General features: G+C 36.5%; 1 protein-coding gene across 5 annotated transcripts in view; it reads right to left on the minus strand.

The window, feature by feature from the left end:
* Positions 1 to 2,848: 2,848 nt before the first annotated feature.
* The window catches only part of LOC129360514 (fibroblast growth factor 13), a 92,989-nt gene continuing 82,100 nt past the window's right edge, over positions 2,849 to 13,737 (minus strand). For 4 of the 5 annotated variants that reach the window (XM_055030811.1, XM_055030812.1, XM_055030813.1 and 1 more), the window contains 2 exons: positions 9,536 to 9,734; positions 2,850 to 4,771 (listed from right to left, as the gene is read on the minus strand). In XM_055030811.1, coding sequence (XP_054886786.1) covers positions 4,635 to 4,771; positions 9,536 to 9,734 — 336 coding nt within the window. In that variant the 3' untranslated portion in view covers positions 2,850 to 4,634. Of the gene's footprint in view, positions 4,772 to 9,535; positions 9,735 to 13,737 lie in introns of all 5 variants that reach the window. The other variant, XM_055030810.1, reaches the window with a different exon arrangement.

The raw sequence follows: 13,737 nt of genomic DNA on the forward strand, positions 1-13,737 counted from the left end.
AAAATAACTTATTTTTCTTGATGCAGTGACACATCACTGATACACATATTTTATATACTTGAAGACATGGATTTTTACCAAAAGGACTTAATTCACTATCCAGGTGAAAACTCATTTTAGACATTCCAACATGAGTTGCAAGATAAACATGTTTATTGCAACCTAAATACAAAAGTTTATCAGCTTGTTACTTTCTCTTTCTTTCAAAAAACATCTTCTGTGACATCCAAAAGATGAGCCTGCAAAAACAACATTCACACAGCAGGGAAATCAGATGTGTTCTTGCATTACATAGTTCGGTCCACCATGTTGTTTTCAAAGTTTCAAATCAAGTTTTTAGTCTCAATTGGCCCTTGTGTTTACAACGTGGATGCCCCGGTGACATCTTTTTGCTGCATTTCTTATTTCTATATCTGTCTGGACAACATGCTGTTCTGTTTCGATTGCACTCTTCCAACAGCTGAACATTTTTCTCTGGACAGCCATTACCTACCATTTGATTTCATCACTTTGGGTCCTATTGTGAAAGCAGCAAGCACAAAGCTGAAAAGGTCTAAAAATCCTGACTGCATCAAAACAAACAAAAAAAGCTAGTGCCTGAGGCACTTGTCACTCAGTTCTACAATAAGAAAGATAATTGTAGCAACAATCATAGGAAAAAAATGTCACATTTAGAAAACACTAAGCAATGGTAAGAATTCTGATGGAGATGGCAGAGACACAAAGAAAGAACGACTGTGTGAGCACAAGAGAAAAGAGGCTGCACAGCCTGTGCTGGCAGTGATAAAGGGTAATGAGTTATTGCATTCACAGGTACACAGTGCTCACATATATCACAGCTCTGTCAGCTCCGTCTGACTCGTGACTGAATGTTTCGGCCTGATCTCACTCAACATCACAAATCCTGGAGTTCTTGTGTGGCGTTTACGTACGAACGTCAGACACTTTTTTGATTTGCTCTTTTCGGGTGGCTCCATGAAGACTCATTAGTCTGCCCAAGCGAAGGGCAGAAAAAACTGACTGATGAGAGAATGAGGAAGAGAAGCACAGAGAGAAAAGAATACCATGGAGGAAAAGTGGCTTCTCCTCACATCACCATCTCAGAACAAGGCTGGCAGCCCATACTAATGAATTGGACTGTCCTGTGCTAATGAATGGAGTCTAGAGAGGAGCAGAAGGAAATGAAGGGAGTAGTGGGATGTCAAACTACATGAACGATGAAGTAACTCATAAGAGGGCCTATATTACCGGAGCCTATTAGTTCTCCTGTCTCCACTAGTGGTGGGCGTAATGAGGTTGTCTCAAAAGACCAGACCAAATCTTAAAGATGATAGTTGGAAAAACAAAGTTATACTCTGTTTTAGATGCTATTTAATGAAGCAACCCACCAAACACGTCCTCACACCCGGCAACAATTGTATTTTATTACAACTTAAGGAGAAACTACACAGTTCTAAGATCTGTAATGACAATGTAATAAAACATTTCTCACTGTTTTTAAGCTACTATTTTACTGACACTAAATAATGATACTGTAAAAAAAAAGGATCAAACTGTAACATAAAACACATTTTTACTTATATTCACACATTTTCTCATTTGCACAGAAAAGTTCACCTTTTAAAAAATACTAACAAACATTTTAGATTTATTACAAAGCAGAACAGCACAAATAGAAAAAGTTATTTTTCTATTTGTGAAATAGTATAATATATCTTCTATTTATATGATGCCATCATTGCAACGTCATTCAGCGGTTTGTTAATTATTACTTGGAAAAAGTACTTTCCTTAAATAATTACTATTGGATTGTGTTCAGGGAGACCGTGACTATGATTTGAATAAACTAACACACAAACTTTAAAGTCTTTTTTTCAACAAATTTCCAAGTAGCTACTTTCATATATTTCTCCAGATTTTATTCTCATCTTATAAATGCTTTTAAAAATCTTCCTCTCATTAACCCACATTACAGCTTGAGATGTTGCTATTTCTATTTTCATCGCTGGTGGCCGTTATGTTATCCAGCAAAGTCCCAATTGGGTTTTCCAGACATAACGTCATCACTCTTTCGTAATGTTCAGCAGTGTTCCTACCTGCTTTGTGCTCATTTCAATTTCAAATCAATTAATCTTTTAGCAAAACCAGCCAATCCAGAAGCACCGTTCACTTTCCTTGGTGATGATTGGATTACACCCAAAGTAGAAATAAGGAAACTTAAGATTTTAATTTCTGTGGTTCTGCTTAGATGGTTTCCACTGTATGTATTAATTCATGAGAAACCTATATATGATGTTTGAACTATTAACCTTTTAGAGAGACTCTGAAATATCTGCAGCTTGGAGGTATTCACAATGAATACAAATACCAACTTTAAGGTTTAACACAAATAAAAACATTTTTTTTTAAATTATGAAATACCCCCTTACCAACTGAAGCTTGATTCACACAGGAATTTCAAGGACTTAATTTGGATAAGTTATGTCTGTAACAGTGACTTTGTTTATTAATTTTTAAATTACATTATAAACCTTTTATGTTCAATATTACGTTTACTGGTTAAAAGCAGGAACAGATACCAGAAGAAAAGTGCCCTACGCTGTTAAGAAAGGGATGCACAATCTGCTAAATCAGTACATATTTCTAAATGTAAGCGGAAACTAGAATCTCCGTCCTAAGAAAGATATTGATTTATCGGATTGAGTAGTCTCTAAGTTTGTCCAGTTACTGTAATTCTGAGCCAAACTTTAGAAAGCATTAACAGGCAAAGAAAAGAAAAAAATAATATTTGTAAGTGTAAATTTAATGGTGTGGACAGTTTAAACCAACACACAACAAAACACAAAGAAGAACATCAGACACTTTTTAAAAGTATATCTTAATATAAACATTTTATTCAGTGCATTTTTGTGCATACAACAAATAATAAACAACTGGAAGCTATCAGACAGCTGTAGTGCCTGTCTGTATATGCTGTTTTTATCAGATTTAGCCTGGTAGTTTGGAACACATGATCCAACATGGGTTAATACACATAGCCTACATCATGCAGCTCTAGACCAGTATTTTCCCTGCTTTCTCCCATGCAACAGATAGATTCACCTAATACAAACCACCTCCAGAACAAATCAAGAAAAAAGTCTCCCAAAAGCATGTACTAGAAATAAGTCATGTAGCTGAAGGAAAGAGTACATAGCCCACAAAAAGGGTCCTTTTTGTACATATTTGTGTACATGCCCTGTGCAAGAAAGGGAAGAAGTCTGTTTTTGTACTTTGTTGTTTGCTTTTCAATTTTATAAATTTGACGTTTCCTATAAAATGTTAAGCCACCTAAAAGTCCACAGTATTCCTTTTGTAATAGAAAATATAACCACAATATGTTACTCAAACACTTAACAAGCATCCTGGATAGTTGGGGTAGGGCGGGGTCCTCCACCATGCTCCTATGGTGACATTTATCAGTCAGTAGAAGTGGAGAAAGAAACAAGAATGGCTAACGGGGAGGAGGACTGAAGTATGACACTTGCACAAAGAAGAAACGGATCACGAGGACAAGAGCAAAAGACAGTGTGACACATTGGTAACAGAAGGGAATGGGGACAATAAATAGTCATTCCATTCTTCCATCATTGAGCATATCAGCAAAAAGCAAGACATCGAGCCGGGTTGCCAACAAGCTTTGTTTTCTCAACAAAAAACCTCTACTTCCCTTCATCAAACATGTACAATGAAAAAAGAAACACCCATCTTTATCTCTACTGTATGTTGGCTTGTTTTTTAGCAGCTTAAAGGGACACTCTTTCAATCTGTCTTTGGTTTGCTGAAACTCTTCCTAACAATACAGAAACAATGACATGAGCAGAGAACAAGAGGAGATTCCAACAAAAACCAGTTAACAATTAAAAACCTCTCAGCTAGTTCAGAAAATTAGCACAAAGAAAAAGTGCAGCTGTGGCATCTCTCAGACAGAAAAAAAAATGAAATCAACAAATAAACAAGAGAGCCACACTGCTCCTTATGTTTCAGGTCAGTTGAACATAGGCTTCATTTTCCCATGCTAAAGAGCTCAGGCTTTGAGCGTGTGCATTAGGACGCAGGAGAGCTACCATCCGGCTGGCCAGGAGGACGAGGCTGAGCCATGCCAGGGAGTTTATAGGCTTTGTATTCACAGAAGCATGGATGAGATGGTGATCAGGGCTTTTTTTATTGTCCCACTGCAGCCTTTATGGACAAGAATCGTTACTGGCTGCCCTGAACACCTGCATATCTACCTTGCTGTCCCCTCTGTGACATATGCACAAGTGAGTGGTGTTTGCATGACCCAAAAAAGTGACTAAAAAATGACAGTGTCATGGATAAAAATGAGTAAACTTATTAAGAAAAAATAATAATATTAAATAAATATTTGGAAAAAACTAAAATTTGGGTATGACAAGAGTGACCTGTGTGAGATTATGTTTGTTATTCTAGATGCTGCTTTGATGAATACTTTTTTCTGATGATATCTGGGCGTTTTAATGTGTGGATTATTGTCGTAGCTAGTCCTGAACCGTTGATCGGCGTCTGCTTGGATTCCCACTCTGTGAGAGGTAAGGTTTCAAGGTTCGGCCCCAGGCCTGGGTTCGGCTACCGGGCTACGTTGACTCGTTCTGGCTCACGGCTTTGCCTCCGTTGAGGACAGCTGAGGCACTCCGACTCTTGGTGGGTGTGCCGCTGCCAGAGCGTGAGAACTCTGTCAAGTCATGGAGAGATGGCTCCCTATACATTGCCACTGTGGAGAGACAAGGACAGTGGAATCAGATCAATATATAGATAGATGTTAACAGTCAAGAATGTAAACAACTGCCATTCAACTGTGCAAACAGAAGCACTTTATTGGCTGGCGTTTGTGAAGAAGTTAATCCAGGAGTGCCATTAATTTTCCTTTGTCCTGATTGGACATCGCCAAGATATTAGTGTCTTCTAAAAGGGTTTACACTGTGTGTATTAACTCATAATAAGCTATATTTAGTGTTTTAATTATTTAGTTCTAAAAGTTTTTATAGATGTTTTTCAATTTTAGCTAACTCCCTCGAATACTGGTGGTCTATGAAACTCCTCCTGCTTGTGTGTGAAATAAGGCCGGTTTGGGTTGCCGGTTCGAGTCGCCGTCCCTCTGTCTCCATCTTTGCATTCCTGAGCAAAACACTTCGCCTGCAGTACCTGCTGGTGGTGCTCAGAGTGATCGGTGGCGCCGGTGCATGGCAGCCTTACTCCTGTGACGCTGCCCCAGGATAGCTGTGGCTACAATCCCGTAGCTTGTCACTATCAGTTAGTGAATGTGTGTGTGAATGACTGAAGGTAGTGTAAAGAGCTTTGGGGTCTTCTGGACTTGATAAAGTGCTATTCCAAGTACAAGCCATTTACTCAACACTGCAGCCTTATCTGTGCACCATCTTTTACACAATTTCCATTCCTGCAAGATTGAAAGTAGTTTCCACTGTATGACTTCCTCTCTATACCCAAAGTGATGCACATCTTCAGTTGGACCGCAGATCATTTTTTAGCTTTTGTTTTCCACATCAAAGCTCACACACAATAAAAATCAACATCAAAGAGTTGAATATTTTTAAGCAACAATAATTAATACAATTGGCAAAGATTCAAAGATACAAAAATACACTAGAAAGATTCCTTTAAAAAGAAAACATATACTATTTAAAAAGAATCTGTTTATCTGTGTCATACTAAATTAAGGCACAGCTGATGATTTAACTGAACGAAATAATGCATTTAACTGATTCATCAGAATATTCTGAATATATCTAAATATTTTTCTGCATCCTTATTTTGTAACACCAACAGGAAAACCTCTTGCTGTGTTCGCCGACACTCAGTATGACCTGATGCCGCACATACACTCTACAATGACAGTCACCCCTAGAAACAATGTGCACAAAGAGCCTTAAATCTCCAGCAAATGTGTTGCACCACATTTGCAATCATGTTAATATCTTTAAATTATTCATATTTATTGTAATAATAGGTGTGTAAACATCAGAATATGTGCAGCAATTTCTTTGTTGGTTTTTACTGACAGGTGTTAAAGTAGTGAAGAATGAAAAAAAAACACCTTACATGCCATTCAGTGTGAAACAGGTTATTTTCTTGAAGTAACGTTTTTCTCCTCAACTTAAGAAATGTAATCAAAACAGATACTGTACTCTCCACATTTTTGTGAAATTTTGCTTTAGCAATTTAAGATAAAATTAAGACTTTTTGCACATCTTAAGATGTTTGTAGCGTGTTTGACTTATTCATCTATTTTCAGCCTTTTAGAAATGACCCTGGTGTATTAGCATGTTAAAGACAAAAACTAGGCAAAGTTTTAAATTGAATTTAAAAGCAGATATTTTAACTTTGTCAAAATGTTTAAAAATTTTAAATAGTTCATGCTAAATATTGAAAAAAAAACAGAAAAATGAATATGCTTTTGTCTGGCGTACGTTATTTCTTGATACTAAAAGAGCATCCTCATCTTCAAACAATCTTCCAAGTTTTCTTTAGTTGGACAACATTTTATGAAAAGATGATTAGCACTTAAGAATGCTAATCTACTTTAATTGTATTGAACTGGATTTGAATTAATAGCTCAAAGCAATTAATTGTAAGACCCACAATTTAATCAGCGCTGTGACAAAACCTGTGTTTTGCATTCATGGTTTACAAATAAACTGAACAGAAAACCTTAAATTAGATAATTAGATTAGATAAACTGGAAGACAGTTTAACCGATGAATCCTAATTTTTAAATGTGAAAATGTTAACATTGCAGTTAACAGTTTTTTTTGTGAACAATGTATTGTTCTTTGCAAAACCGCTGATTCAAGAGGTCACAGTCAGAAGTCTTGGTGGTGAAGTAGAAAGGAAAAAAACTATATTCCCAGCTTACCATTATAAATTCAAGAGTTGCTAATGCTTGAGCTTTGCTGTGTGTGCAGGACTAACTCAATGTGCATCTCAGCAGCTGCCTTTTCAGGAGAAACATCAGTAATTTGATGTTCACAGTCTTTGGTTTCAGGATGTGTTCAACATCCTGCTGCCTAAAATGCTATTTGATGTTTATTCCTCAGGGGCCTGTGGCTGAAACTGCACATCCAGCCCTTCAGACAGTTCACTTAGACCAGCACTTTTATGTTGCAGCAGCAACCAGAGACCACACCCCACCCCTTACACACATCAATCATTCGCAGTATTTCACTGTAAACAACTGACCACTGGAAAATAGTTCACAAGTATATATATTCCCTGATTATCTTAGTAGGGAAATAAACTTAAGTTTATGATTTTATGGGGATGTAACAATAAATGTTCAGTTTTAAATACCTTAAACTTCCCTATATTTGGCCAGCTTGTAGATAAAAACACTTCTTTGTGATATATATCAGAGCATGTTGCAAAGAGTGTAAGAGGATTTCCATGTTTGGTTTGAATAATGCGAGCTTTACATGCTTTATCCAAAGTGGAAGAAAATGAGAGGCTAAGAGCTGCACCTCAGATTCTGGAACCAGTAGAGCAGTGAGTAATGTCAAGAGACGAAGGCATCACCAGCGCACAAGAAGCTTCTTAATTGGTGCTCAGTAACGCTGTGGTCGCTGAATCTTCATGAGATGCTGGAATAAATTCTTTCTTTTTCTCTCTTGCTTTGTCCAGTTTTTACTTTGCAGTGGGATAGTCTTTCTGAATGAATAAATATGACCAAAATATGAATTGTAGCACAGTAACATAGAGCAACTGGTGTTTTTATGTATGAGATCTGGCATCACAACACAGACTATAAGAGAATCTTTCGCTTTAGATTTTCTCTCTTTTTTTTACCACTAATTGACTGTAGTGTTCTTTTTCCAGATCCTAATTTTGTTAACCTAATTTTGTTGCTTGTGTTTGAGAAGTCCTGAATAGTGAGGCACATGTAGGTATAATATTAACTTTACCCCTTGTGCTGTCTTGCGGGTCAAAAGTTACCCATTACCATGTTGACCTACAACATGTAGAAAAAATACCCTAAACAATCTTTTTCTGACTTGAGGTTTTATGACTTGTGTGGTGAAATAAGCATCTGCAGAGCTTGAGTCTTAGAAAGACAGATTCATGTTTTTCATTCTGTTCTCCACTTTGCTGAAAGAAATAAAATCAAGGTTTGAATGTATTTTGCATAGTTTGTTGGCTTCAAGACTTCAACACATTCAGGATTTCTTTTAATGTACCAATTTAAAGAATGACTGCAAACTGCCAAAGTTCCTCTCAGTGCCCCCACACACTGAAGATAAAAAAGATATATAGAAGACATACCTGTCTACATTCATAAAATGTCAAAATACTTCTGTTAAAATGGTCACTTTACTGCACTAGAACAATTCAAGCTCCAATGACATTGCTACAGATACTTGGGAAAAGAACGTGCTTCACAAGCTGCTCATTTAAAGTAATGATGGATCCACAGAAATCTACCTTAAAAAGGAAGCTCTGTTACTAATGGACCGCACGTGAATGAAATGGTGGAAGGAAAACATATCTGAAAGCTCCATATAAAGGTGCAAAAATATGTTTGATTTTGTTTTTATATGTGAAGTTAAATTCCATTGCTGCTGTTTAAATTAGAACCAACGACAGAGCACTTTTATCTGGCTAAAAACCAAACAGTATTTCACTCGTTCTGTCTTGTCTCTGCATTGACAGAGGCTTGCTGAAGATGAAAGGACTCTTGGAGAACAGAACCCTTTCTCTCTGTCTTCTGGCAGCTTTCTGTGTTCTCTACCACACACATCGCCTGGATGGGTGGGGTTTTCTGTAATTTCATTTTGTGAAAATAAACTGCACTGAAGCATATTGTCTGTGCAGCTTCTGGTCACAGACAACCTCATTCTGTGCAGGACCTGAAACAGACTGTGACCAGCTGGAATAAAGTCCTGAAAAGACACATGACAGCTTCTCTGAGAAGCATACAATAACAGATTTGGCAGCACATTTAGCTTTTAGTAAAGCAAACGTAGAAGAAACAGAACATAAACCAATGAATAAATATGAAAATCCTTTTAGAAAAACAGTAATTCCCAGTTAGAGATGCACACATCATTTATCCAGAGATCAGAATTGGCCAACTGTTCACTGATTGGTGATTGTATCATGTTATTTTTCTGAAAGCTAATGTTAAGAGATTTTAGCCAAATGTAATCAGACACAGATCTCTGAAAATATTCTACTTTTAAAGTTCCCGTAAAGTGTGACATTTTCAAAATAAATGTGACTTATAATCCAGTGCAACTTTTCTTTTTTTCCCCTTTTCACAAAGCATTTTTTAACTGATGTGACTTATACTTACTACTTAAAAATTGATTGATAATTGGAAAGCTTCAAGTGCAAAAAAATAGCAAAAAATAAGAAGAAATCAGAAAGGATGCAATACTCGCTGACTGTACAGTGACGTTCAGTATGAACTAACTAGAACCTAAATATCAAGGAATCAAAATGCAATGCAGGATGTGTGCAGGCCTACCTTTCAGAGGTTTGGGGAGGAAGTGGGCTGCTGGCTTGTTCTTTTTGACATGGTTCCCCTTCATGATTTCTCCCTCCTTGTTCAGACCAAGGTACCAGCCCCTGCCTGATTGCTGCTGTCGGTAGATCATGGAGGAGTATGTCACGTAGTAGTTTTCAAACACCGACTCCTTAAATTTGCACTCTGCTGTGAAGTGTTCCTGCAGAAGGGGACAAGCAGGGACAGCTTCAAGCAGTTGCTGGCCAGTACTTCACAAAGTCTCAAGAGTCTTGGAAATAACATACGCAGCAAATATACTATTGTTCCTTCTATGCAAGGAGGGCTTAATGAAGTGTGGTGTAAAGAAAACACACTGTTAGGGAGAAAAGAGCACATGAACTGTCCCATGGCTCGAAGCCTTTATAGCAGCGTTCTAAATCATTTTATTCCACTCACTGCTATGAATAATGCAGCACCTCAAGGCAGAGATAATAGTAAGATACCACTACCAAGGAGCATTAATAAAACACACAGGTCAAATTAATTGTACATTCATATTTGGTCTCATCTCTTAATTATGTATGGACTCTTCCTCGTCTTTCAGAGTTTGTTCAATGTTATATTTTAAAAGACAAGCATATATTTTACAGCCATTACATTTATTTTTTATTGTACAGATCTAATAGTCTAATTTAACAGATAAGTGTTTTAAATTCTTTCACGAAGGAGCTTTAATAGGTTTATAGGCAGTGTCTCTGCAATTAACACAAAGAAGGTGCTCATTACTTTCAATCACTAAGGCACTGGCTGCAGAAACACTGTAAACATGCTGTTTGAAGAATGAAGAACCATTTATGATTTGTCTCGTGGTACATTAAGCAATAATTCACCAGAAGCGTTATTACATAATTTGTAATACTTACAGAATAATCAAACAAACATAATAACACAGACTTCTTCCTGTAACACTCACTCATCTTTTCTCTGTGTTTCAGTCACTTACATAAACAGCAGTAATTGCTGCATGGTAGCCAATTTCCATGGAGGAAGCCTTTAGTTTATTAGCTCAGAAACAAAAGGCAACATTTTTGTGTAGTCAAAAATACATAAAGAACAAATGTAACACACTTTTGATCATATACAAATGACTTTAGTTAGACTATAAGATCATTAGAGCTACACCTAAGATAGCTCTTTAAGTGTAGCTGTGAAATAATTTTGTAGTCTCGCTTCAAAAAGATTACAGTCGATCTAAAACTGATCTTTTATCACATCAGTTTTAGATTTTTGCCTTTAGCTTCTTTGCAACTTTCATTAATTTTTTCTACAGTGTCGGTCTTTTGTGCTTTTATCTTTAGTTTGTGCTTTTTTCCCTTCATGTTTTCCTTCTTTAACAATTCCAGCCAGTTAGTGATGTAGGTTTTGAGACCAAGACTATTGAGATATGTCAAATGAAAAGTATCACTGTGAGGAGGTGATGGAGTTTGATCTTGTCACAGATTAACTGTCACGTGTACTGAACTTGGCAAATATGCAAAAACATTTTCATAAAAGTTACATACTGCAACTTTAGGGCTTTGGGAATCTATCTTAGTAAATTTCTTAATTTACCAAGAATAAATTTAAAAATCCTTTTTTTACTGTAACTATTAAATGTAGCATGCACTTCTGTTTTAAATGATTAATAAATGCACTTCATCAAAGGACAAATATTTTCAGTGCAGCTCTCATATCTTAGTTACAAAATTCTTCAACAAAACAGTTAAAATCTGTATTGGCAAGTAAAAGTTCACAAAGCCTGTCAACTTATTCAGATCAGTGAATCTTTGCAAAACAAAAAAGAAGACAATTAAAAAAGGCTCCTTCAAAACTGTTATGAGTGACTCTATAAAATTGAGTCTCATTAGTTCTGAGTCGCGTTCAACAGAGTACAGTTGTGCATGTCTTACCAGCTGGTGTTTCTAAGAGCTCCCCACCCCTGGAAACACAGCTGACAGCACTAATGTTAGTGAAAAAAACTCTGATGTAAATGCAATAATCATAATCAATCTAAGATTAAGACATTAATCTAAACCTATAAAAGCCGATATTGTGTCTCTCGTTGCTGTTTTTTAATCCATTGTAGACATTTTTTTATATATTGTTTAGCTTCAATGCATCAAAGCCTCTTTCTTCCTTACTGCATCACTTTTTTGTCCAAGCTGTTTACTTTCAGGGTCGTGGAGAGACTGGGCAGCGTCCATTGCAGTTTTGCACAAACAGTAATTGGAAGCAAAACAACAAGCTGCTCTTGAGCTTAGTTCTGTTGTACCTCTAATAATGAGCTTATGTGGATTTGGCTGGTTACACGTGTCCTGATGAAGAATGAGAGTCTATTGACAAGCAGACAGACGCAGATGGATACACTCACAGCCGGAGCCAAGATTCAGGAGAGGCTGCTGGCTGTAAGCGTCGAACTGGAGCGGATCTCTAGACAGCAGGGCTGTGCCAACTAACACAAAGAGGAACAAAAATGGCAGGGGATCCCCTTCTCCTTCCACAGTTTCTCCTAAAACAAGACTGTGATGGACGTTAGATGCTTGAAAGAAATTAAGAAGCATCTTTTTCAGCGAGTCGCATATCGTTCCATTAAACCAACTGGCATGTGAAATAATAAAATAAATGTGACATTTTTTTAATCAGAGCTGCTGTGCCAAATGGACTGAAGAAAATCTCAATAGAAATAGGACAATGTCTGCATGAAAATAATATATGCACCCTCATCTCCTTATTCTAAAGTCTCAATGGTACTTTGGCCAAATTAACTTTTAATGATCCGATTCCACTTCATGGACTTTTTTGCACAAGTAATATTAGTTTTAAATATACATAATGACTTGACAATGCTGCTTCGCATGTTGTCTTAAAACTTTTTATTTTGCTATGAAATACACGTCCAAGTCAGTTGGAAATATCTACAGCCATGCATACACATCAATTACAAACCCAGGGCTTTTTGTGGTTTCCTCTTTGCTTAATAAATATTAAAATGGCAGATTTGGTAATATGTACACTTGAGAGTTGATTTATATATTTAAGAACCTATTAAAGACATTTAATCTAATTCATACATCTCCTTGGTCATCAGGTAATTGATTGATTTTCTGTGCTATATGAAATTAGCACATTAATTGTCAGTAAAACAGCCAGTAGGATTTGGGCATCATTGTGTGAGTTTGGTGTTGGATGTCAGACACTTTCTTACTACTTTTGTTCTCTCTGAAAATAAAGCTACCTCCCAGTGAAACCTTGCACTGAGGCATATTTGCAGTTCAACCAGCTCCACGACCTTTTGTTTAATCCTTCTTTTATTAGCCAGGCAGGTATATGAATAAGAACTTTCAATTGTGAGTAGCTTTCAAATGGCACATTTCTGTTAACTTAAAGGAAATAATTATACCTCTGCAATGTTTTCTCATGTGCAGCCAGCAGGAGGTGAATTACTGTCATGAAGCATTTAATTTCTCATGTAAAGACAAGCCAAATCAATGCCAAGTATGGTGTAATGAGCTACAATATGAAAACTAGAACAACAGCAATTATGCCAATAAAATCATAGCAGAGCAGCGCTCAAGTTCCTCCCACCTACTTCAATATAAGTGAAACTAATTATCAGGTGGAGTAGCGACAATGTCTCCTTCTGAAGCCAGATGTTGAAACAAGTGAAATGGGATGTAAAAGGACATGTTTTTCTGGCATCTTATGGTTTGTTTTCCTAAAGCACTGGAAAAAACCAGGCAAAAAGTCACCCACACAGGATTCAAAGTCAATTTAGAGGCATGTAAACACTCATAAAACACAGCAATTAATGACAAACCCTGTAAATGGAAACCTTACAGCAGTGCTTCTTTACTAATGGCACTGTGCTGAATAAATAAATGAAAATAGTGGGATTTAATTACATATGTCACAAGAGTGCATTAAAATGCTAATAAGCATGTTCAAGTAAAAAAAGACATGAATGCATTTTTTTCACCTGAATTTCAGAATGCTAATCTATTACTTAAAATATTATTTAACATTTTTTTATATTTTTTTTTCAGAAATAATTAATCAACAACGAAATTTATCACAAAATTATTTGTACAGATTTATTATGTTGTTGTAGAGATCTTCATGATATAATTTGACCTTTTATGAAATGGGATAGTGTTTTTCTTGTAGATCACTTATGCCTGTTGATG

The sequence above is a fragment of the Poeciliopsis prolifica genome, unplaced genomic scaffold (assembly GCF_027474105.1).
Source record: "Poeciliopsis prolifica strain line A6 unplaced genomic scaffold, Auburn_PproV2 SCAFFOLD006, whole genome shotgun sequence".
Lineage (NCBI taxonomy): Eukaryota > Metazoa > Chordata > Actinopteri > Cyprinodontiformes > Poeciliidae > Poeciliopsis > Poeciliopsis prolifica.